The sequence below is a fragment of the Lissotriton vulgaris genome, chromosome 8 (assembly GCF_964263255.1).
Source record: "Lissotriton vulgaris chromosome 8, aLisVul1.2, whole genome shotgun sequence".
NCBI classification, from domain to species: domain Eukaryota; kingdom Metazoa; phylum Chordata; class Amphibia; order Caudata; family Salamandridae; genus Lissotriton; species Lissotriton vulgaris.
This window is the reverse complement of record NC_141696.1, coordinates 415,422,865-415,448,218: the sequence shown is the minus strand read 5'-3', so window position 1 is coordinate 415,448,218 and position 25,354 is coordinate 415,422,865. Positions and strand designations below refer to the sequence as shown.

General features: G+C 44.1%; 2 protein-coding genes across 2 annotated transcripts in view; one reads left to right on the top strand and one right to left on the bottom strand.

Moving 5' to 3' along the window:
• The window catches only part of GABRB3 (gamma-aminobutyric acid type A receptor subunit beta3), a 1,175,948-nt gene that overhangs the window by 177,451 nt on the left and 973,143 nt on the right, over positions 1-25,354 (top strand). The gene's annotated exons all lie outside the window — the stretch shown is intronic.
• Positions 1-25,354, bottom strand: part of GABRA5 (gamma-aminobutyric acid type A receptor subunit alpha5) — a 552,901-nt gene that overhangs the window by 354,153 nt on the left and 173,394 nt on the right. Inside the window, exon 6 of the mRNA XM_086934182.1 lies at positions 4,632-4,714. Coding sequence (XP_086790308.1) covers positions 4,632-4,714 — 83 coding nt within the window. The remainder of the gene's footprint in view (positions 1-4,631; positions 4,715-25,354) is intronic.

The window sequence follows — 25,354 nt, the reverse complement described above, 5'->3', positions numbered from 1 at the left end:
ACAGAATCTGGCCTGATGTAGTGCCTTGCCCAAAGTCAGAAGAAAAAGCTCCAGAAACGATTCTAAGTGTGAAGATAAAATTTTGACCGGGGCCTTCCGCTTAATGTATCCGACCAGGGCTCTATCTTGGTCAACCTCAAACTTTGACATTGTCCCAGTCAAGCACGACCAGATGTTCCAAGTGAACGCTATATTTTTTTAAGTACTATAAAGTGGTTCATCTTTAAACATTCATATCTCCGGTTCCCTACATTGGATTTTTGTCGTTTGGGCCTCATTTTAAAGATAAAAATATTTCCTATTTCTATAAGTTGGTGTGGGATTTTTTATTGTGTGTTATGTCTTACTTATTTAATGTATAGTTGTTTTTAAAATCTTTACATGCCTGTCTACTAAGTTAAGCCTGACTGCTCACAGTCAGCTACCAGTGTTGAGCAAGGGACTAATTTAGTGAGACCTTTACTGGACCTTGTATTGTGTTGGTGGCCTTATTGCTGGTCCTAGGTGCATACTTACCCCTACCAATAACCCACTTTCAAACAAAAAGCACTTTGGCTCAGTTTGACAAATCTTCATGAAACTTTTCAAAACTTAATTTATTTACTTCAGCTCCTTCCTGGAATGTTTCATGGTGATCTGTCAAGTGAGGGCTGAAAATATGAGGATCACTAAACACTTTTTTCCACATGCAATTTTTATTGGGAATATTGAACAGTGATATAGAGAAAACAGCTGAACAGATTTACATTAATTTTTGCAGAAACCTATATATTTAGCCACAAAGAATGATTTTTGTGACTTGCTGTAAATCTGTTTAGCCGTTTTGAGAAAGTTAGGTTAAAAAATAGGGATATACGTTGCTTGCATTAAAAAAAAACTAGAAAATATGGCAAACAAAAGAGTTCTGATTGGCTGGTTCCGCTGAACAACTGCAGGACCGAGAGATATGTTTAGTGACCACAACATGACGAAAAATGTTGCGCCGACAACTACAGGACTTGAGGACCCGATCCCTGAGCTCTTGAATACATTAAATAGAATGTAAGGGGCTGGAGTAGGGCTCATCTGACCACCTAGCCCTTGTGGGTTTGCTGCCGGAGGGTTGCCCCCCATTGGGGGTAGGGCACAGGCCATGGCTTGAGGTTACGCTCCGCGGCCAACCCTCCCGCTGCAAACGGTAAGGGCAGGGTCCCCACAGGGATTGACCAAACACGTTTTATAATAAAATATTACATTACGTTAAAATAACAATAGAAATTCACTGAAAAATACAAAGTTTAAAGGGGAGATAGACGTAAATAGTAACATTTTAACTTACATTAAAAAAACTTAGGAATTCATTGGACTGCAGCCTTGTTAAAAAAGCTTCAAGCTGTAGGTACTGAATCGAGAGGGGCGCATACTAATGAAATGAGCTACTGAAGCCATGTGAAAGACCAGGCCTATTTGCTTTGCAAAAATATATGTTTTACATGCTGATAATTTCCTTTAATGCAATTAATTACTGTAACAGCAGCCAGAAAGGACTACTTAGGAAAGAAAATCATGCTACTATTAGCAAGCCATCTACTAGGGGGGTAATTTACCTGTCATAAAACATGTGTGCTTCTGTACAAAACGTATATGCTTTTACCAGCACCAGTGGGCCACCAAAAAGCAACAGAAAATGCAGCAACACGTACGAGAGGAAAACAACAGAAAATACACTAGCACGTAAGAGACGAAAACAACCGAAAATGTACTGGCATGCAAGAGAAGAAAACATTTGCACCCCTCTCTCTGAACCAACCACAACGCAATACGTCTAATTAATTCTTGCAATGCACTGAATGTTGTGTATGGTATGCAATACATTATCATTACAGGTGCAAGAACAATAATTCAAACCTTAAAAAAGGCACAGTTTAGTTTTTACGAGAACATTTTTCTACGTCAACAAGCATGTTGTCCTCAGGGTTCTATGCAACTAAAAAATGGTTGTACCGGAAATGGAATTGAAGCTTAATATGGACCTGTACTAGCGAGAAAAGCCATAATTCATATTCCGATTAATGAAAATTTAGCATTAGCGAAACGGCTATGCAATGAGAAATCTTGGCATTACACCAGCTCAGTGCTTCCAGGAACTTTATCAATGGTCATTCGGGTCTGTCATGCCTCTTCAAATGGGCTGCGTGATTAATCTATAATTAATCTATGATTGCAGGCTTTAAAGTAACATGATCCAATGACAATTGAATTAACGAAAGACATGCTCTAGTGCAACCCTCCCACAGAAAGCAGATTCAATGCCAGTATTAAGCCACCATAAATGTAATCATTTTCAAGCTAGAAGAAGAAAGGGAGGAAGGAAGGTAGTGAAAAAACACAACTACGTTTCAAATTGTCAAAATCCTAAATTAAACAACTGCAGGGCATATTGTAGAAGGACAGCAGAAAACAGACATTACATTATTTAATTTGATGTACTTGATATATGGGAGACATAGTCCTGGCCACTGGTATGCGATTTTGCTACTGCAACATTTTCGGCATAATTATAGATTTGCCGCATTTGCCGCATAATCCATTATCTGCTGTATATTCTGCAGATTTTCACTTTTTTTTGTTTCTAGCTGAAACGGATCAAAAGTTACTAAAAACACTGCAGCATGTGTGAAAAAAAAGCCCCTTCGCAAAGGTTCACTGGTAATCTTTTGCTTGTTTCTCTATTTGGATGACAGACTAGTTATAATGAGTTCAAAACTTTGCCAAGATAGTGTTAAAGTGCAAATATGAGAAAATAAAAAGTTCATAATGTCACAAAATGTGCTGCATTATGCCATATAATTTGCCTTTTCTTGCTACATAATTGAGTAAACCCTGCCACATAATTTAGCAAGCCCTGCCACATAATTTAGTAAACCCTACCACATAAATTGGTCTTCTCCTGATACATAATTCCTGTGGCTCTAGACACGGATGAGAAATGCAGCCGGGTTGAGATTGGAATATAGAAACCAGGATGTGAATGGAAAGTATAATTGGGCTAAAACCGAACAGCCCGTCTTATATTTGTGTGGCACATTTACAGTTGTGAGAGGCGGAAATAAGGTAATCACACAGAATTACACTTTTTTTTGTGTTGAAGCCGAGATGCTAAGGTAGTAAGTAAATCAGGGAACATTTCATGAAGAAGACACTGTATACTATAGGTGTAACATGTTTTGGATAACATCGGGCTGTTCGGTGCACATGCACTAACTATGGGGCAGATTTACAAGCCCCTTGTGTGACTTTTACGCCACTGTTGCATCACTGTTGTGACGCAGGTACGGCGTAAATGGTGCGGCCAATTTACAACCTGACGCATCTAGTGAGATGCATCACGTTGTAAAGCCCTGCGTCACATTATACGTGCGTCAGGTATAATGTATGCAGGGTGGGCGTTCCCACGCAAAAAAAATGTAGAACTGATGCAGTGAAATCTACAAGATTTCACTGCGTCACTCTATGCCTTCACTGCTTCAAAATCCCTATGCCTGCTCAGACCAGGCGTAAGGAATGACGCAGGGCTTTTTGAATGGGACTCACCCATATATTGCGGCGCATTGCTGGAGTTGCGCCACTTTCATGAGCAACTCCAGCAATGCGTCACTTTTGCGCCAACAGATGACGCATCTGTTAATCCTTGCGCCACGGAGCACTGTATTGTAAATACAGCGCATCCATGGTGGCGCAAGGACACTCGATGCTGATTCAGGGAAACTGACGCATCTATGCAGATGCGTCAGCTCCTTGTAAATCTGCCCCTCAGTGTCTGTGTGAGACTTTCTCTGTTTTTTCTGAGCTGTGCTGCCTGCAGAACCCTGGTCGGTCTGTGCATTTACTTTATTACTATTAGTGGAATAAGTTCCTGGAGAAACCATGAATCACACGCACTGCCTGGTACATTGGTAACTCTGGTTGTTCGCGAGCTACACCCATGACCTTTTTGTGCAAGAGAGAACCACACAATAGGACAGATTTACAAGTCCCTTGCGCCAATTTAGCGTCACTTTTCCCACGTTAAAAGTGACGCAAATGTGGAGTAAGGGGTTTGTAAATACGCCCCAAAGTGGACAAATCGAGAATGTGTGAAATCCCCACATCTGTCACACGTGTCTGTAAACCGAATTTGAATTGTTTGTGAAGCCCAATTTTCACCTATTTTGCTTTCTGCTAAATCAATAGCGCCCACCTATACGCACAACATTGAATGAATTTATTTGTGGTAACATGAACAAACAACAGTGGACTTATTGTAATGATGTGGCTCTTTCTCTTTAAGTAATTTTCAAAATGTGAACCCAATCCCCTTAAATGTCGAAACAGAACATACATGATTTAAAAACAGGAGCCATGCAAACCTGTGTCAGTGATGCGCAATGAAGGCTTGAAATAAATGCCCGTTTTTATGTTCAGACTTTTTGATTCCGCATCAAATGGCTCGAAAAGAGCTCTGACAAAACAGCCTCTAAAGCCGCTTTGGATCAAGAGAAGCGCATTGAGTAAGAGGTGAGCGGGGATTAGAGCCGTGTAATACAGTGGCGGCCCAGGCACGCCCGAGACGTCTCACGCACAGTGTAAACACATCACAGAAAAGCACTTACAGCTTCCAAACTTTAGGGGGCAGGCGTGGGCATCCATGGGGAAGTCTTCTAGCTGCATGGGACACTCGGCTGAGATAGTCAGTCTGTGGAATGAAGAGAGAGACATTGAGATGTAAATAGGCAAAGTTCTAGCATGTTCCTATATTGAGAGACAGTGCTTTGGCCTTGTTTACCAACAGTTTGCGCTGTCGTGCAAAGCAGTGCATTGCCAGCATATTGGTACTTACTATCTAGAGCAAAAAAGTACTTCCAAAAGTGTTTTCACTGCTTTGTGTCATTCTGAATCAAGGGGGCATTACTGGAGCCTTTCGGATCATATACCCACAGATTTTTTGACGCAAAACCCAGATTATTAAAATAGTCTCTGGCGTAGAATCAAAAACGAATTCCTCCAGGAAGAAAATGCTGTCAAATAAAATGCTTTAATTTCTTCAAAAATATCATGCATCGCATGTGTGATGTAGTTCACAGCCCCTGTCTCGTGCATGGGATCCTTCTATGTTTCTCTAGACCATTGATACTCAAAGTATGGCCCGGGGGAGGGGGGAGGGGGGAGTGGGCGCATGCGTCCCTCTTGAACTTTACATGCAGCCCGCTGGTCCCCTGCAGCACTGATCTGCTGTTTAAACGACTCAGCACTAAACCTTAAAAAAAATAAGTAAACAGGCATGTATTTATTTAACCGCATCGCTGCGGCGGCTTTTCCCGCTGTGAGCGGCGGTTTTGAAAATACTGCGTTACATGACGAGCTCAGCTCGTCATAAGCGCACGGCAGGTAAGCCTCATGACGAGCTGAGCTTGTCTCCCGGGTGCCTTACTCTGCACCCGGGAGGCATTTCAGCGGGTTTTCCCGCGCAATGCCTATGGAATTTAATGCTGCCCCAGATTTACAGAAACATGTAAACCTCGAGACGCGCCAAGTCCATATGCTTTCCAAGCTGAGGGGTAACAAGGAGAACTTTCTTTAGTTCTCCTTGTTTTTTCCTCTTTCCATGTGTGCTGCATTATGCAGCACACATGGAAAGAGGAAAACACCACGTAGGGTTGCTTTTGTGCAGGAAGGTGCCCCATCCTGCACAAAACCAATCCTGCCTGCAATGGAGTCACCCTTGCACCATGGTTCTACGGTGCCTACATCGGTGCTAGTCTGCCGAAATGGTGCCAGGGCAGGCAGAAAGGACAGGAATGCCTCGTATTGCTTAAATATGGTGTATTCCTGCCCTTTCACCTTGGTGAAGGGAAGTGCAACAAGCTGCTTTGCTGCACTGTCCTACACTAAAATGCAATAAATGAGGCCCAAAGTAACCAGGGACCTCTGGTATTCACCTGTTACAACGCATTTTTTACAACGCACTACCACTACAACGCAGGCATTACAACGCATACCATTACAACGCATAGCGCCGGGGGGCGCTCTAGGATAAGAGGTAAGTTTAATTTACTATCCAACACCTTCCCTAGGGTCCACGGGGACTGGAGTTAGAATAGTAAATTATACTTACCACTATCCAGCACCCCAAAGCGCTATGCGTTGTAACGGTATGCGTTGTAAATACCGCGTTGTAATGGTATGCGGAGTAAAAGTATGCGTTGTAACATCATACATCCGGGACCTCTGCACCATGTAACTTTAGGAACACAATCAAGATAGCTTGCAGCAAAAGTGTAAAAATATGATAAAGTTTCGTCAAAATTCAAAAAGTGTATTTCATTAACATGCAGAACCATTTCACTTTAATACGTCAGATTATATCAGTGCATTGAGAATTTTTTTTTAAAGCGATAGTTTTCAAACATGAATTTAGAAACATTAATTCCCCGCCCAAATTCCTCGCCCCCACCCTAATAGCAATGTGAATAGTGAAATTAGAGGCAAGTCAGTTGTTATGTCCACTCTTTGTGTGGCCTTGGTTATTAATATACATGAGCAACATTATACTTTATTAAATCATACACAGGAAAGGATTTTTTGCAGCACACATCTTGAAGCCATGTATTTCGGTGCCCTCTTATATATTACAAAGAAAAAGGAGAGAAAATTAAATAAAACCGTTTGCCTAGGATCACACAATTTGGTAAAGTGGGGAAGCTGGGATTAATCCCAGGTCTTCTGGTTTCTCATTGTGTAAATCAGCCACTGGATGTATATGCATCACTTGCTTACACCCACATTACCGTCTCCCCCATCACCCCTCAAACCGCCACTGCTAATATCAGTGCGGCGCACCATCACATCACAGATTAAACTTTTTGGCCCCTGGGAAAATGTTTGCGTGTCTAGACATAGGAATTTCTATTGGGAGGTGTCCTTCAAGTACAAATCCTATGCTAAACAGCGCACACTAATCTATGCGAGGCTCTGGGTAGCACAAGGCAGCCTTTTAGCGTGCCAGCATAGGGGAAGCCAGCAGCAGCAGGCCAGTTTTATGAAATATGGCTCTGTTCTCTATCTACCCTTGTGCAACGCAGCAAATGTGTTTGCTGCACTGTGTTGCCCTAAAATTCATTAAATCTGTCTCTTTTGTCATTAGTTCTCATTTTGTAAACATCTTATACTTATTCTGTGCTTTCTTGGGCTGAATCATACTGATTGGACCACACAGCCAATCTTCAAACAGGACAAACTGTGCGATGAGCACTTTTATGAAAGAGAACAATGGGTCATATTATCAAGGACAGGTGATACATTATTGCCGCTTTTATCGGCAGGAAACTGCCGATAAAGCGGCGATAGTGGCCTTGATAATATGCTCTATTGAATTCCAATCGAAGCCCATGTTCGATGTGAACACATCTAACATGGGCTTCGATTGGAATTCATTGAGCATATTATCAAGGCCATTATCGCCGCTTTATCTGCAGTTTCCTGCCGATAAAAGCGGTGATAATGTATCGCCTGTCCTTGATAATATGCCCCAATATTTGTTATGCAAATATAACCCTTTCTTAAACACAACAATTTGTTTCATATAGTAGTGCTGCATACCGCCCGTCTTCCGTATTTAAGAACTGTAATGAACGCGTTTCTGCTACCCAAGTTAATATTATCATACTCAATTTACCAACATCGGAAGGATGGAAGGCTGAACTACCCCTGGTGGGATTTAAAGTCTTTTCCTAGAGCAAGGGTCTTCAAACTGGGGGGCGGGCCCCACTAGGGTGCTTCAAGTGATCCTGGAAGGGGGAGGGGGGGGAGACTCTGGGCATAAGAAGCAATATGCTGATAACGGTGCTTTGTTATCAGCGGGGAGGGGGAGAGATGAGTGGCAATAACCTGCTCTGTAACAGGCCATCACTAGCATGTTTTCTCATTTACATCATGGCTGGTAGATGGTGTCCAAAGACAAGGGACTCCAAATATTCTTCAAACCCCCACCCCCATTTTTGATAATCACACTGTGGATGCTTTTAAACATTAGTAAGGCCTGCCTGACCAGAATAGTATGTTCGGCAATCATATATTTGATTGCATTTTTAAAACGTTAACAGGATTTAACTGCAATGTTTAAATAAGGCTAGACATATTTAAACATTGGCAGTTTAATAAAATAGCTGACATTTTTTTTAGGGGGGCCTCGATTTTTGTTTTTTTACTCCCGGGAGGGGGGCGGGGGGTTGGTTGGCCACATTAAAAAGTTTGAAGACCAGTGTCTTAGCGGTACAGTAACATTTTACAGTTATCGTCAGCCAAGAAACATTTTAAAGTGCACTCCCTTTTGCAAATAAACAGCCAATGTTCTGCTTTCTTTGTAGCTAGAAAAACTCAATAAATAATTGTACACAGCGCTCACGACGGAGGAATCGTTTTTTTTTATTACTGTATTCTCAAGTACTTTTACACGATCTATCCTCTCCACATTGTTTCCCTCCCAGGGGCCTTATTTATGAACGCCTTGCGTCAGTTTTGCGCCGCCGGTGCGTCACTTTTTGTGACGCACCAGCGGCGTAAAAAATGCGCCTTGTTGCGCCATATTTAAAAAGTGACGCATCTAGGTAGATGCGTCACTTTTTAAACCCCTGCGCCACATTATACCTGCGTCAGGTATAATGTATGCAGAGGGGGCGTTCCCCCGCAAAAAGCCTCGTAATAGTGACGCAGTGAAATCTATGAGATTTCACTGCGTCACTTTTAGGACGCTGTTGCGTCAAAATCTTGCGCCTGCCTCACAGCAGGCGTAAGACTGACGCAAGCTTTTTCACATGGGGCTTTCCCCATGTGAAAGGACGCATTGCTGGAGTTGCGTCACTTTTGTGACACACTCCAGCAATGCGTCACTTTTGCGCTTACAGATACGTCAGAAATACTGACGTATCTGTAACTCCTTGCGACATGATGCGTCATACATTAAATATGACGCATCAGGAATGTCGTAAAGAGTGCGCAGTGAAAAGTGCATAAATGAGGCCCCTGGAGTCTATTGTCCTTCCTCGTGTTTGTTGTTCGCTCTGCCTCGTCCTCGTCCTTTCAGCCCCTAAGTATCTTCTCTTTAATAATATAATTCTACCCTAATTTCCAGTTAGAATTTGCATTCCTACGGTGTTACTTCCAAATCGCTTTCTCCTATATTCCTATTGACAGTTGATCAGCGGAGTGAGAGGTGATGAAGCAAAAGTATGCCCAGGAGCAGACATGGTAACAGTGGGAATTCGGCCTCTCATCATCGCGTCGCCATCGAGGGGATATCTGCATTCCTGAATATCTCCTGTGCGTCACTCGTGTGACACTCGATATCGGCTCCCTTCACACGGTGTCCCGATGAAAAACCAATATCACACGGTGACACAAAACATGAGCTGGAGACCCCTCAACAGAGGGGGGGTGTCCTTTTTGTCCACTGCGGGGTGCTCCCTCCTCAGGGCGTTTTTTGTTTTTTCATTGGAGGGCTGGATAATGCGCTTGGCATTAACCCCAATCCTTCAAAACCCCGCCCGCTACTCGCATAAAGTGAAATGCTGTAAGAAAGTTGGCAGGTCTTTACTGGAACATTCTCAGCCACTGATGCTCTTGAATGTTTATTCATTTGTACATTTTGTTTCCAATCAAAGGCAAAATGAAGATTACCAGGCAGTAATTATCCATCTGTATCTTTTGTCGCTTTAGTCGTTGGCTCGACCTGCATGCGGTATGCAAGGAAACAACACGAGCATCAAGAAAGACAGTATTTTGGGCGTGCGTCCAAGTTTAAGTCTGTACTACCACCTTGTGGACAAATGCTTGAACTACCGGGATCATATAGCAAGAGAATCATTTTTTTTTACTATTACTTGTTATGCTATGCTCCTTAATGTCCAATACCATGAGTACAACAGTTTTACAAATAGTGCACTGTCTAAACCTGTCACAGTTTACTAAAGTACACTTTTGAGGTACATGCACGTTCTGTGGTTAATGCAAACCACATAGCATGGCTCCTTACCCCCTCATTCAAAATCGGCAGTCAAATCTTGGACCTGTAAACATGCGCCCGGCTGGCCATCCGTGAAACAGGGAGGTGAAAACATAGATCTCATTATGATCCTCGTCCGTCTTCCTCGTCACAGTCACTAAGGAGAACTCTGTGTTCCGTTCCAGACACAGCATTTACCCATAAATTAAAAGGTCCTCACCCAATATGGCTGCCTGACAGGAAGTACCTGTCACCTGGCCTATAAGGGTCCCACCAACACAGGAAACATCCTGTTTTTTTCTCTGTGTTCCGGCAGAACACCCATCATCTGAATGAGGACAGTAATCGTTTTTCCAGTCTCAGTCTCCGTCTCAGTCTCAGTCTTGTATTTTCGGGGTCTGCTCTAACGTCCCCGTTTATTTCTGAAACCGTTGCTCTGCTGATGTTGTCAGGTTCTCCTTATGTGTTGCCTTTTCAGACTGTATAATTTTTTTGGGGGGGCGGCGGTTTTGCTTGGCGCCGCTCCCGCCTGTCACTTTGTGCCCTACAAAAGTGTTTCCTTGTTTGTATGCACCGCCGCTCCCGCGCCGAGAGTTTGGTGTGCAGCGGTGCTGGGTTGTGATTTTATTTTTCACCGCTCCTGCGCTTGGCGTTAATGAACGGTTGCATTTCTGCCTCTGTGTGCTTTACGGGCTTACCAGTTTGTTCTGCATCTGTGTGCCACCGTAAATTGTGGAACTTGTGTTTGCTTTGGGGTCCTATCCCTTCGTGTTGGCCACGTTTGCTCCCTTCATGTGGATGGGGCAGGGATTTCTATTCCAGGATGCTACGGGCACAGGTTCCTGTAGTACACTTATGATCCCAAGGTTACTGCTGCATGTTCTTCTGACGTTGCAGTGCCTGTTCATCGGATCTTCTCGCTCCCGCGCTGGGCGTCTGGTGTGTGGTGGTAATGGTTTGGTGGCGTTTTCTCCTTCACTTGCACAAATTTCCAGCCTCTTGTAGGTTTGTATTACTGCACTTGGTCCGTTTACGGCTTTTTGCAGCTTGTATGTTGCGTGCCCCATTTCACGTCCCGCCACTGGCGGATCTGCTGCTTGGGGCGGGTGGCGGAGCATTGGGAACTTCCGCTCTTGTGCCATGTTCCTGTGGTGATTGGCTCCTTGCCCTCCTACGAGTTTTCTCTTTTGTTTCTGTCCTGTCCCTATGGGGTATGGCTCCCATTCTTGGCATTGCATGCCATTGCCGGTTTGTCTGACGAGTGGCTCCCTTGGTTATGTAACCTTGTGGCTAGGGTGGTCATCCTCGATTCTGGGGGACCCGGTTCAAGTCTCGGCGGGACGCCCGACTTCCTGTGATTCTGTGCAATTCACTTTTTGAGTACCAATCTGCCACTCCGAGTGTTTTTTAACTTTATATATGTTTTCATTTGCATTGTGATTTATGTCATGTGATTATACATTGCTGTTTTAAGTTTAGTTTGTTCAACTACACTTTTTTAAACGTATATATTAAATTTGTAAATGTGATATTGTTCTTTTTTATCTTCAATAAATTGTTTACTGTATAAACATGTTGTAGCTTAATCCCCTTCCATTTATGAATATTTCTTTGATTGTCTCTTATGGTTGCCTAGATTGTTAAATATCAAACAGTTGTTTTTCCCTGGTCTAGGAATCTATATTCTATGAACTCAGGGGGTCCTTGTTAAATATACACCAATTCACTTTTTACTGCATTTGAGTCCGCCTGAAAGCATATATTTCATGCAAGGCTTTGTTATTGACTGTGTGTGGCCCTGGGTTGTCTCCCTGTCTCCTGCCACTGTATCCCTATGTGGTGAAGGTTCGTATCTTAGACCCCTGGCGGAGGTGGCAAGGGGCAGGGGCTTTCCCTGGTATCGTATGCGGAAGATACCCAGCTGGTGATTGTTTTCTCTAAGAAATGCAAAGCCAGCTTGGGGAAGTTTAAAGATGATCTCCTGGCCATCTCTGACTGGATAGCAGCAAATTGTTTGCAGTTAAATGCCAGCAAGTCGGAGATCCTGTTGTTCGGCAAGGACCGGGTGCTTTGGTCTGAGCAGTGCTGTCCGGATTGTTTAAAACCTGCCCCCGAATAAGTTGCGGCCGGCCCAAGGGGTTGTAGGCCAGATGCTGTGTATAATGGTGAAGTACAATAAAGGTCTTTAAAAAAAAGAAGAAAAAAACCTGCCCCACTCCCCAAGGAGGCTGATAAGAACTTAGGTGTTTGGTTGGATAATGCTCTGACCTTGGATAAACAAACAAAAGCCGTGGCCGGGGTTTGTTTTGGGCTGTTGCGAGGTCTAAGACCGCTGCTGGATTTTTTTCCTCCCAAGGTGCGCCAGACCCTTGTACAGGCCTCTATCTTGTCCAGATTGGATTATAGTAATTCTCTGTACTTGGGGGCTAGCAAGGCAAGTATCAAGCGATTGCAGAGGGTTAAGAACGTGGCGGCCCGGCTCTTGGTGGCACTGCCTAGGTCCTGCTTGGTGGCGCATGTAATCCCCAAAATCCATTGGCTGCCGGTTGAAAAGTGCATCGAGTTTAAGGTGTTGAGTTTTTCTCATAAGATTTTGACACATCAGGCCCCAGCAGGGCTACTTCATCTGCTGGCGCCCTATGAGCCGGGGCGTCTATTGCGCTCCGCTGAACTTGCGCTGGCTCGCGTTCCGCGGGTATGGAAAGTGAGGGCCGGAGGTCGCCCCTTTTGTTTCCTGGCAGCGGAGCTTTGGAATTCGCTTCCGGTTTTTATGAGAAACACTAAGATGAATCATCTGGCCTTTCGCAAAGCCTTAAAGACCTGGCTTTTCCCTATATCGGCCGGCTAATTCGTTACCCTGCTCCCCTTGGTTCTTCTGTCCCGTGGTTTCTGATTGCGCTGGGACGCCTCGTTGCTGGGGCAGCCATGCGCATTATAAATCTAAAAATAAATAAAAAAATAACTAAAAGTATGCTCACCAGCTTTTGTGCCTTGCTTTTCGCATGTGTCTTTGTGCAGCGCGTGTTCCCCAGACGGGATGTCTTTGCGCTCCATGTACGCTGTGTAACTAGTGGTTATGGTCTCTGACTCTTTCCCTTTGGTTTTGTGTTTTTTGAACCAGGAGCTTTGGCTCAATGGTAAGTCCACTGGTAGCACAGGATCCCAAGAGACAAGAGTTTGTATCCCGCTATGTTGTCATGGTGTCCTAGGAATGGTACACTTTACAGGCTACTTTATGCCGACCACCCTGTAAGCACCTTGATCTCGTCTGATCTCAGAAGTTAAGTATAATGCGTCCACTGTAGAGGCCTGTGTTCGACCTCTTTGTCACAGGTTCTAATCCCTGTGGGTCCACTCAGCCTTTTATCCATCTGAGGTTAGTAATTAGTACCATTGAGTTGGATAGCAATATGCGTCTATCATTCAGCGCCTTGAGCACTTCCAGTGATTCGTGCACTTTACAAATGTTCATGTTATTGCACGGGTTTGGATTACTTTGCTCAGTGGGGGCATGTCCTCTATTGTGTCCATTGCCCTGCTGTTGTGTGCTAGGCTTGTTGGGGTGCGTTGGTCTGGTTGTTCTGATGACCTCGCCGTGCCTTCTGGTGTGTTCTTGAGGGGCGACTGCCTCTCAGTAGCGCCTCTGCTGCCTCCTTTATGGGGTCGATGCTAGTTGGTTCGTCTTGTGCCTCTGGTGGCGCAAACTCCTATAGGCGTGCCTTGGGTCATCCCTCTTCTTGTGCAGAGGTTCCTCCCAGCCCTTTTGGGAGTGGGGTCATGGCCGTGATACCCCTTCTCTGCTGTCTCCCGGAGTTTACCAGCTGGTGCTCACCTTCCCCATGCCTCTGCCCTCGCCTATCTCTCTCAAGATGGGCAGCCGGATTGTTTTTCGCAACCGGTCTCCGGTTCCTGGGTCCTTTGCCTGGTGGTTGTGGGTTCCCCGGCTAGCGTTGGGTCTGGGTTGCTGCACTCTGTTGTTCCCGCTGGGGTCTCTGCCCTCTCTTGAGCCTCTTAACCGTGTACTCCTTTATATGGACACGTTGGTGTGTTGCAGTGGATCCTGCCCCTGGTTTCCTCTGGGGCCCTTCTGGCTCCTTGGACTTTTGGTGCCCCCTGCCATATGACCCTCTGAAAGCCCGCTCTCGTTGGATGTCTGCATGGTCAGGCTTGGTTTGTGCCTGGATGTGTGCCCGCCAGGATATACCTGGTGCTGTGGGCTACTGGTGCCTCCTTTCTTTCAGCGGTGCTGCTGTTCTTGCCCTGGCAATACAAAAGGGGATGATGGACGGAACGTTTGAGACAATCACCCCCAGTCAACTGATCTGGGTTTAATCCATCACCATTCTTTAGCTCACTCAGCCACCCCAGTTCAGACATGCCCTGGGTCAGGCCTCCTTTTTGTAGCTTCCTTTTTGTGGCATCCCCTTTGGGTCGCCCTCTGTCCCTCAGGTGTTTCCTTCAGTCTTGGCTCCCCTGGGGGGTCTAATTCATGGTCCTGGGGTGTTTTTTTGTCTATGGGGTTTTCACTTATTGTTGTTGTGTCTTGTGCCTCTGGTGGCATCGGCTTTCGCGGGCCACGGGTTCGGATCTTGCCTATGCTACATCCTTCCCTGTCAACTGGTTGAGTCTTCCTCCATCTTCCTTTGTCCTGGTGGTTGTGGCGTTGATGTGGCTTGGACTGGAGTTCTTGGGTTCCTTGTGATGTAGTCGAAACCCATCTACTCCTTTCACATGTACTTCTGTTCTTTCGGATCAGGGTTCTTGGTTCCCCGCGGATCGCTGGGTGTCCTCGTCTTGGGTGGTGCAGGCTGCTGTTTTCACTGCTCCTGAGCACTTTGCCCGTCTCCTGATGATGTGTTGGGTTCAGGTCCGTCTGGCCTTCATGTGGCCCATGCCTACTTTGCCTTTTTGGGGGCGCTTGCTTTCCTCTTTTGATTCGGCTCGGTTGGGTCTTGTGCGGATGTATCCCCTCAGGTTGCTCTTCTGGTGCTCTGCTGGTTGGCGCTGGGGGTTTGGAGTTCAAGTCCTTCCTCCGCAGTTTTGTATTCATTTCTGGTGTTTCCCTGGTATGTGGTTCCGGTCAAGAGTTATGGCAATGTAACGACCAAGGAGCTGTTGCTCATTGGTACGTCTTGTCTCTGGTGACACTGGCTCCCGCAGCGCTTGGGTTCCAATCCTGAAAATTCTTTCATGGTTTCACATTGTGGTTCATGTTCTTCCCAGTGTATTCGGACGTGCTGTATCCTTGGGGTCTGTGTCCGTCACTGGCGATTTTCTTCTTCGCAGGTTTATCCCTGTTGCCTGTGTGAGGGTTCTGTGCTTGTGTTCCTTCGAAGTAGTTTGTGCTTCTTGGTCTGCTCTCCGCTGCCGGTGATCTGCCATTTCAGCTATACGGGGGTCCTCTCGCGTCTCTCTTGAGTCCTTGGCTTCTTGCCTTCCGCGCAGTTTTGTTTTTCCTGCTACAGCCTGTATGCTTTGCCTTTTCCCATCTGGGGATCTTCCTTTGGGGCTTCTTGAATTGCATTCTGGTCCGTTCTGTTTGGTCGACAATGTGGGTGCTTGACGTTGCTTGTCATCCTCTTGTTTTTCCTTCCTGCCTACCTGGTCCTTCATCCTGACCAGACCTTCTTCCCCTATCATCCTCGGCTGCCCTTCTTCGGGGTTGGGCTAGGGCTTCATTCTTTGGTTACCTTGGGCTCTGGTGATCTGCCTTGGCGCTCTGCCTACCTTCGCCTGGTGGACTTTTTCTTTGTCTCCTTGAGGTTGCCCGAAGGGGCCATCACCCTGCGAAGGCCTCTTCCCCTTGGGTTTGTCTGCTTCTCTTTGGCCTTCCCACTTCCCGAGTCTCTCTTCCCCCATCATTTGTGGTCGTTCCACCCGGTGTGTGTCTTCCTCCGGGGCTTCTTCATGGGGCCTCCTTGTTGGTACTTTGTGCTTCGGCGTCTTGGTCCTCCATTCATGCCTTCTTCTCCCATTCCTTGCGGATGGGTGTGGTTCTTCTGGGGATTTTTGGCTCCGCCATACATGCACCTGTTCACTGGTTGTGTGCGTGTCTGCATTGTATTTTCCTTGGCATCCTAGATGTCTGTTTCTTTGTTCGTCTGGCGCTTGGGTATATGCTCCTTAGTGACTGTGACGAGGAAGATGGACGAGGATGGTAATGACTCGGTTACTTAATGTTCATTACTCCGAGTCATAGTCTTCCTCTTCACAGTCATGTTCCCTCCCGCCCGCACTTTGTGGGACGTACAAAGAATCTGTCTTTTCTTTACTTTCTTCTTTTATATTTCAGGATGTTTCCTGTGTTGGTCCCACCCTTATAGGCCAGGTGACAGGTACTTCCTGTCAGGCAGCCATATTGGGTGAGGACCTTTTAATTTATGGGTAAATGCTGTGTCTGGAACACGGAGTGCTCCTTAGTGACTGTGACGAGGAAGACTATGACTCGGAGTAATGAACATGACCGGTAAGTAACCGAGTCAATAGACCCCATGTCGTTGGGACCCGTTAAGTGACGCAGCTCAGGCTCTATTAATTAATAAATGAATAGCAGTGTTACCGTTTGCGCGAGCCCATAAAAGGCAGAGACACCAACACATCCGACATTTTATTCACCAACATACATACGTCACTTGGACAAAACCACCATTACTTTAAACCCAGGGAACGAACTGCGGTACACTCTCTGATGGATGTGAATCCTTCTTTCAAAGTTGGAAAGAAAATCCTTCATTTGCTGTATAATCTGCTGGCTTTAACAAAGAAAATAATTTTTTTCTACCTCAAGTTAGATAAAAATATATGGCTAATCATATATTATATGATTAGCCAAACTCACAAAATACACTGTACATGTACACATTAATTGCTAGGCTAGTGTAAGATAAAAGGTTGTGTATACAGTACTTTTACAGTAGACATGGTAATTATTAATAACTGTAATACAATTAAATACTGTATAATATACACCTTTCTTTCCTGTTGGCTAGAACCTTTTTAGGTGTAAGAGAGATTTACTCCCCTGTCAGACAATTTGGAGAAGGTGGAAGTAAACATAGCAGGCCCGATTCACAGAATTCTCTTAAGACAAAATCCTAAACTTACTACTTTTGGTATTCGCAGAATGCACTTACTACTTTTGGTATTCAAAGAATGCACTTACTACTTTTGGTATTCACAGAATGGATTTACAACTACTAACTTTACGTCCGCACTCGGGCCGGAACTTCCGGCTCGGAGGTGGAGCTTGCGCCCCGGAGGCGGAGCTTGCAGCCCAGATGTGGAGCTTCCAGCTCAGAGGTGGGGATTTAGCCATGGCTGAAATCTCCACCTCCGGCCGCAAGCTCTGCGTCCGGCCTGGAAACTCCGCCTCTGGGACAGAAGCTCTGCCTCTGGCCAGAAGCTCCGCCTCCAGGCCACAATCTCCGACGCGAGTCCCGACATAAAGTTAGTAGTCGTAAATCCATTCTGTGAATACCAAAAGTAGTAAGTGCATTCTGTGAATACCAAAAGTAGTAGGTGCATTCTGTGAATACCAAAAGTAGTAATTTTAGGATTTTGTCTTAAGTTAGTTCTGTGAATCGGACCCAGCCTGTTTTGCATTGATGAAATATTTTAATCATTTCAAACTGTGGGAATATTAAAATGCTGTAGTCAAATGATGGTGTGTGGGGACCAGCAGTGTTGTATTACTTCTAGTTATTTGTACACTTATTAAGCTATTCATCTGCTATGGCTCTTCTCTTTTTTAAATGATTTTAAATGACTGAGCTAGGTGCGACCCATTTCCACCTTGAAAGAGGTGCGTACCATCTCTTATTCTTTGCGTAGGACCGAGAAAGGGCATTCCTAGCCAAAGTAAATTGGTCAGTTGAACTCAATGGCAGGCTTTGACACAACATAGGTGCAAGTGCGCATACTCAGGTTTACAATGGCAAGATGGAGACATATGTTAAACCATCAGACATGCAAGTGTGCATCCACAGGCCTGCAATAGCATGCTTGAGACACATTTAAAAACATCTGTAAGCTCCACTTAGTAGGAATGACATGTGCACTTCCACACTACATTCACAACGGGAAAGTGCCCAAGACCCTAATGCCACAAAAAGACAATCAGCAAACACATGCATTGTACCATGGGAAGAGCTGACCTCCTAAGTAGGAAAAACCCACATGGGGGTTCTTCACTACCCGGGCAGAGAACACTCATTTGTACATGCCCTGCCTTTCCCCTACCACTTACTCTACCCATCGAGGCTTACCCTAGTGGTGGTCTAGTGGTAGTGGAAGGCCCACTCAGGGTTGGCTAATGAGTAAAAAATTCCAACCTGAGCAAAGGCGTGACTGTGCACCCAGAGGACCACAATGACAGGCTTGATACATGTATAAAAGGCTATTCTGGTGGGTGGTACAATCAGTGCTGTGACCCACCATCAGCTAGTGCAGTACCTGCCCTGGGTATGTGGATACCTTTTTACAGGGCACTCACAAGAACAGCACCTAAACCAATCAAGTAAGCACCACTTCCTAGTATGTGTAGGAAGGGTGTGCTCGCATTCACATTGCATTACATCGGGAAAGCACCCAGAGTCCTGAGGCAACAGAAAGAGATCCATCAAAAACCAGGAGGAGAAAAAGCTAAAAGTGTTAAGGAAATCCTCAAAGAAGTGCCATGTCCAAAGACCTAAAAAAAGCTTTTCATATGCACCAATTTCATTTTAGGAGTTGGTACCTTTTAACAGATATTGCCCTGTCCTGCTCTCTCACGAAATGCTGAGCCTCAGCTTCGGTTTGTGCACTGCGTTGCATGAGATATTAATAACTCTGTTCCATAATCTGTAAACCCTCAAATTGTGGATTAAATCCATCCTTTCTTTTCTTGCCATGCCATTCCAATTGGGGTCCAGCCATATGCAAATTAGTCTTGACCCTGCTCCCCATGGGAACAGTCCAGCACGAACTGGCAAGCCACTTATGGTGACAGATGCAAAAAAAACATATGATGGACGGAATGCTGAACAGATCATACATTCACCCCCTGTCACAGATCTGGCTTAAATCCATCTTTTGTTTGCTTGCAATGTCATTCCAGTTTGGACACAGCGATATGCAAATCAGTCTTGACCCTGCTCCTCATGAGAGAATCCAGGCCTAACTGCCAAGCCAGGTCCTCCTGAGACCTGAAACAGGCATCCTGCGACTGGTTACAAGGTATCACACCTCATCAGCTTAGCTAGCTTGAATCCAGTGGCATAGAAGCCAACATCGACGGGTATGCCCAGATGTGGGTCCCATGTTAACTATGCCACAGGATTCAGGGGTGAATGTTTGACAATGTTCATCATTCCATCCATCAACTTTTTTGTGTTGCTAACACTATGTTAGACCCAATTCCTGTCCAAACCCACCTTGGTGTAATGAGGTGGGGAAAAACTTCACAGTATTGCGTTAATGTCTAAGGCCTTAACTCTAAATTTGTATTTTCTGTGCTTGAGCAGGTCCCATATTAGTATTGTGACAACCAAACTAATGCCGACTCTAAAAAAGTGGCGAACAGTGGTTTAAAGGTCTTTAGGGCTGGATGGAAAGAAACAACAGGGGAATCTAATGTGCTCAGGTGGATTCTCTAATGCACATCTGATGCACCTGATAGGGTTTAGATAGTAATCGAAGGAGATGACAGAAATTAATATTTAACCATCTGGGTACTAAGCGGTGTACAGACACAGTTGTAACACCCTTGAAAAGTCCAGCCCCACAGTTGCGAAGAAGTTTTATAAAATGTATGGACTCTGCAAACTGCAATCTACCTAAGTTATAACATGTCAACCTTGCAGTCACTGTTAGGTCGCAGTAGTAATTGTATTTTAAAATATATTGTATTAGCAATTTAAAGTTATTGCTGCCTCTCTGTGTGGTTAACAGTAGTTTAGTTTTGTAATGATGCCACTGTAGACAGTAGCGGCTCGCACAGGTAAACGCGGTGAGGTGGTGATGTGATACGGTGCGAGCAGGGTGGGGGTAGTCGAATTCGACATACGACGGGATAGTGAGAAGTAAATAAATAAATAAAACCACTTACCTTGCACTCACCGCATCACCGACTCACCCAAGGTAAGTGGTTTTATTTATTTACTTTTTGACTATCCCGTCGTATGTCAAATTCCACTACCCCCACCCCGCCCGCCTCACCGCCCCACTGTGCTTACCTGGGTGAGCCGCGACTGACTGTAGATGGATTTATCACGGTTTTCTTTCTTTCTTTAAACAAGTTTAATTAATCATGCAAATAAAATTTACTTACTTAATATACTTATTATCCGAAAGTCCCTTTCAATACAGAAATCAGTCATGTGGCAGCTATTTTTCCCTTCTGCTCATCTCCCTCCTTCTCTTACTTCCCCCCTGGGCAAGCCAGTTACTCATGTCAGGGCTCCTGTAAAAAATCTCCACCCCCAAGCCCCATTTGCAAAAGATATAATGTGACATTTGGCTCTAAGAGCCTGGGGATGAGCACTAACTCAAAAGAAAAGTTTGCTGCAAGGGTTATTTACAAGAAGATGTGACATGAAAGTCTTACAGTCGATTTCACATCTCTGGGTCTATGGCAGGGAACCATTTTCAATTAAATAGTAGCCCTGTCATCCACAGAGGCACAGAGGGTGAATGACAGAAGATCTGCCGGAAAGGGGGATGTTCCTTCATACTGAAGCTGAGCTTCAGGCAGAATTTATTTTAAAAGGCTTACATTGATAATGGTTTCTAGGTACTCAAAATCGCACAATTCCACTTATCCTTTCTTACAAAATCACCTGCATGCGTCGTATTAGGGTTCATTAGCATGCTCTTGTCAAAAAGTTAGCAAAAAAGCTTTTTAATCCATGTTTGATATTTAAAACAGTTTTTGAAAGCATACTGCAGAATACGGAAACGTCTAAAAGTTGGTCATTTTATGTGCCAGTGGGCTTAAGTTTTTTTTCTGACACCAGTTATCTGACCTTAATACAAGTACACAAGACATTGGGTGCATTGAGTTGATTTACCAAAATGGAAAGTAGGGCAAGTTTAAATTATAAATGGTTGCCCTGGTTTACCAGAGCATGTCTAAGTGAGGCTTGGTCAGGAGGCATCAGCTACTTTAGAGGCCAAGTGACCACATGTACTGAGCACAACATATTGGAATGCTATAGAAAGAATCAGCAAATTTGATTTTTTTAAACACATACAGGTACATGCATCAATATTGCATTTTGCGATTCCTTAATTGCGAAAAATAAGGAATCGCAATTAAGGAATTGCAAAATGCAATGCATCAAGAAATCGCTAAATAAATTGCGATTTCTTAATATTCCTTAATTGGGACTCGCAAATTGCGAGTCGCAATTCAGGAATACCTCCCCATTCATTCCTATAGGCCTAGAGGCCCATAGGAATGAAAGGGAAGAAATTCTCAATTTGCGATTAGCAATTAGCGAATCGCAAATTGAGAATGCGATTTCAAGGGTGCAGGGGTGTCCAAAGGTCACCCTGTTGCACCCCTGAAATCAATCTGTGCACATATGTTGTGCACACACATGCCCTAAGGGCATGCATGTGCACAACATGAAACTTTGAAAAATGCACAAAAGTGCATTTTTCAAAGTTTTCGCAAATTACCATGAGGTTCAACCTCATGGTAATTTGCTCCCCCTAATTGCGAAATCGCAATTTTTAAAAGTTTCATGCGTTGCCTTTAAGGAATTGCAAAATGCGATTCCTTAAATGCAATCGCAATTTGAGAATTCGCAAATATTTGCGAATTCTTAAATTGCGAGGGCCTTTACCCTTCATGCATTCCAAAAGCCGATTTTGCGATCGCAAACGGCCGATTTTTGCGATTCGCACCGTTTGCGATCGCACAATCCTTTGATGCATGTACCTGTTTATCTCAGAAATGTATATGCCTCGAAAACGAAGTAGTGTTCATTTCTACTATGCATGGAAAACATGCACATAACCCCCCACATGCATCATTCATACATTTTGCATTTCTTAATTTGCGAAAATTACCGAATCGCAAATTTAAGAATTGCAAAATGCTATGCATCATTTTTTTCGGTATTTATTTGTGATTTGGTAAAAATCGCAATTTTTACCGAATCGCAAATAAATACCGAATTCCTAACTGCTTTTTCGCAAATCCCATTGATTCCTATGGGCCGAAAGTCCCATAGGAGTCAATGGGAAGGCATTTGCGAATTCGCAATTTGTTGATGCATTCCAAGGGTGCAGGGGGGGGGGTCCAAAGGACCCCCCCTGCACCCCTGAAATGTATTTGAAAGTGCATGTTTCAAACACACATGTCCTAAGGACATGTGTGACTGTGACATGACAGTGTAAAAAATGCATTTTTTTGCATTTTGAAAGATTTTCGCAAATTAACACGAGGGTCAACCTCGTGTTAATTTGCACTTCCAATTTCAAAATTCGCATTTTTTTTTAAATTGATGCATTGCATTTAAGGAATCGCACAAATGCGATTCTTTAAATGCATTTGCATTTTTAAGAAATGCAAAGAAATGCGAATATTGAAAAAGTGTTTGATGCATCTCAAAAACGTATTTAGGAAGTGCAAATGGCCGAATTTACCGATTCGCACCGTTTGCACTTCCTAAACACGTTGATGCATGTGGGGGAACATCCTTAAACATGTTTATTGTATCAACAAGACATGCATGCTTGCTTGTGAACAAATGCTATTTAAATAAAGCATGATGTAATCTTTCTTAAATTATATAGTCACATCAACAGAAACTCTTTTCCTTAGTTAGATTAGGTAATAATACCATGGATAAGAATTTAAGTTGGCCCAGTTGAAGGCACAGGGGATTCTCAGCATTCTTTGAGGCATTTAGGGGGATATATACAAATAAGTGGCAAAATGAGGTGTTAGCCGTCATGGCTTAATGCCTGACTCCGCCACTTCAGAAATACAAGGCTCCCTGTATTTACAAGGATATGGAGTAGCCTTGCGTTACCACCCTGCGCTGGTGTTACAATTATCAGTGTAGCGTCAACGCAGGCACCCTTGCACCATAGTGCAAGGGTGTCTGCATGCAGGGTGTGGCATCCTGGTTCTGTGTGTCTGTGCCTCATGACATAGCTGCGCTGATGTCATGAGACACTGGATTCTCATATGGAATGTTATCCTTTGATCACTAAGCAGTTGCTATCCTACTTTATTGCTGGCTGGATGCTCACCTGTGGATGGGATCTTTTCTTCAAATAAACCTCTACTTCTTACCTTCAATTTGTGGATCCTTATTTTACATTTGGCGACGCAGAATGGGAAGAAGAAGATAAGATCTCAACACCTATCTCAAATTTTTTTTTTTATTATAAAAAAAACAAACAATTGTTCCTTTGAAAATTCCTGGATACTTGGAACAACCTGAGATACTCTGGTGACATTCAACTTTCAAGATGGAAGATATTTGAATAACCTTGGACTGCATTTTAAAAGAAAAAGAGACTTCTATTTCCACTTTCAGGGTAAGAAGAATCCAACTTAATTTTTAACGAGAAAACAAACCATTTTGTTTTCTTCCTGCATATTTCTAATGGTGTAATCTAGCGGTGTTAACTTTGTTGGGCTTTATTGGCTTTTCAATTACTACATCAGACACTTTTGCGCCTATTTTATACAGCGCACTCGATCTCTGCAACTTGCATTTTTTGAAATAGTGTCCTACCTGCCAACGTCTTCGCAAGCGTCTCCACGAGCGAGCGTCCTCACGAGCGAGCTGCCTCTTCCAAAAGAACGCCATTGCCAGAATCTCGAAGCTTTGGAAAACAAACATCTTGCTTCGCCTCGCTTCTCGACCCTTCGCAAAGCCTGCCGGGAGGCACGCAAACGTGCCGCAATGCACCCTGGGAGTCACGCAAACGTGGGCGCCATCTTTGATTGGTGAATTGTTCGGTTTCCACTTCACAATATACGCGTTACGCTGTAATCGCGTTATGAACACCGCTAGTCATCGCTATTCTTCTATTTTACCCTGAACTCTTTTATTATCCGAAATTGAGCAGTTTTGATCCTTCTGAAAAATCTATTTTGATTACTGATGCAAGCTTGAAAGGTATTAGTGCGGTACTTGTACAGAAATTTGAGGGCATTGAGAGGGTCATTCTTTTCTTGTCAAGGAGTTTAAAGGGAGCTGAAACTCGATACTCGGTGATTGAGCGTGAAGCTCTTGCTGTTTACTGGTCAGTCAAGAAGCTTAAAAACTTATTGTGGGGAACCAATTTTGAGGTCAGGACGGATCACAAGCCACTTTGTGAAATTTAAAAAAAAAAAGGTATAGATGCGGTGTCTGGTAGGATCACAAAATGGGTTGTTGGTTTGCAAGATTATGATTTTGATGTAAAGTACCTACCTGGAGTAGAAAACAAAGTGGCGGATGCCTTGTCTCGCCTTGTTCCCAGTTCTGAGGTTGAGGATGAGGAAGATTGTGATGTTGATGATGATATGGTTTGTGTTGTAGAAGAGGCTGTCATTGATAAAGAGAGGTGGTTGAAGATGGTTCAGGAGGATTCGACTTTTGTAGAGGTACTTAAACTCCTAATGACAGGATGGAAGATTAAACCCAAATGTAATGAAGGCCTTGAGAAATTTTGGCATGTCAAAGATCAGCTTTCTGAACAGGATGGCTTACTTTTTAGAGGAACTAGATTAGTTCCACCCCTAGCTCTTCGGGATGAGCTTATGTCTTCAGCACATATTGGCCATTTAGGAGTCTCTAAAACTAAGGAGATTTTAAGGAGGTCATATTGGTGGCCAAATATGGATTTGGAAGTGGAACGCAAAGTTAGGGATTGCATTGACTGTGCTCTTAGTGAGAAGGTAGCAAAACCTAAAGTCCAACCCATGGTGATTAGAGACAGACCGGATGCGCCCTGGAAAGAGGTGGGTTTGGATATTTTGGGGCCTATTACTTCAGCTGGTTGTGAGTGGTATGTTCTTGTTCTTGTTGATTTCTTTTCTAGGTGGCCAGAAATTGCCATAACTCGTGGTATCGAGACTAGGCATGTGGTGGATTTTTTGACCAAACTTTTTGCTAGAGAAGGCATCCCTAACGCCATCCTCACAGATAATGGTCTCAATTAGTCTCTAAGGAGATGGAAAATTTTCTGTTAGAGCAAGGAGTTAAACACAAAAAGTCTTCCCTTTACCACCCAGAAACCAACGGTATGGTTGAGAGATTTAACCGTGTTCTTAAAGAGACTATCAGAATGGCTAAGTCTGCTGGCACAGATTGGAGGACAGATGTCTTTAAGAAGGTTAAGGTTTACAGG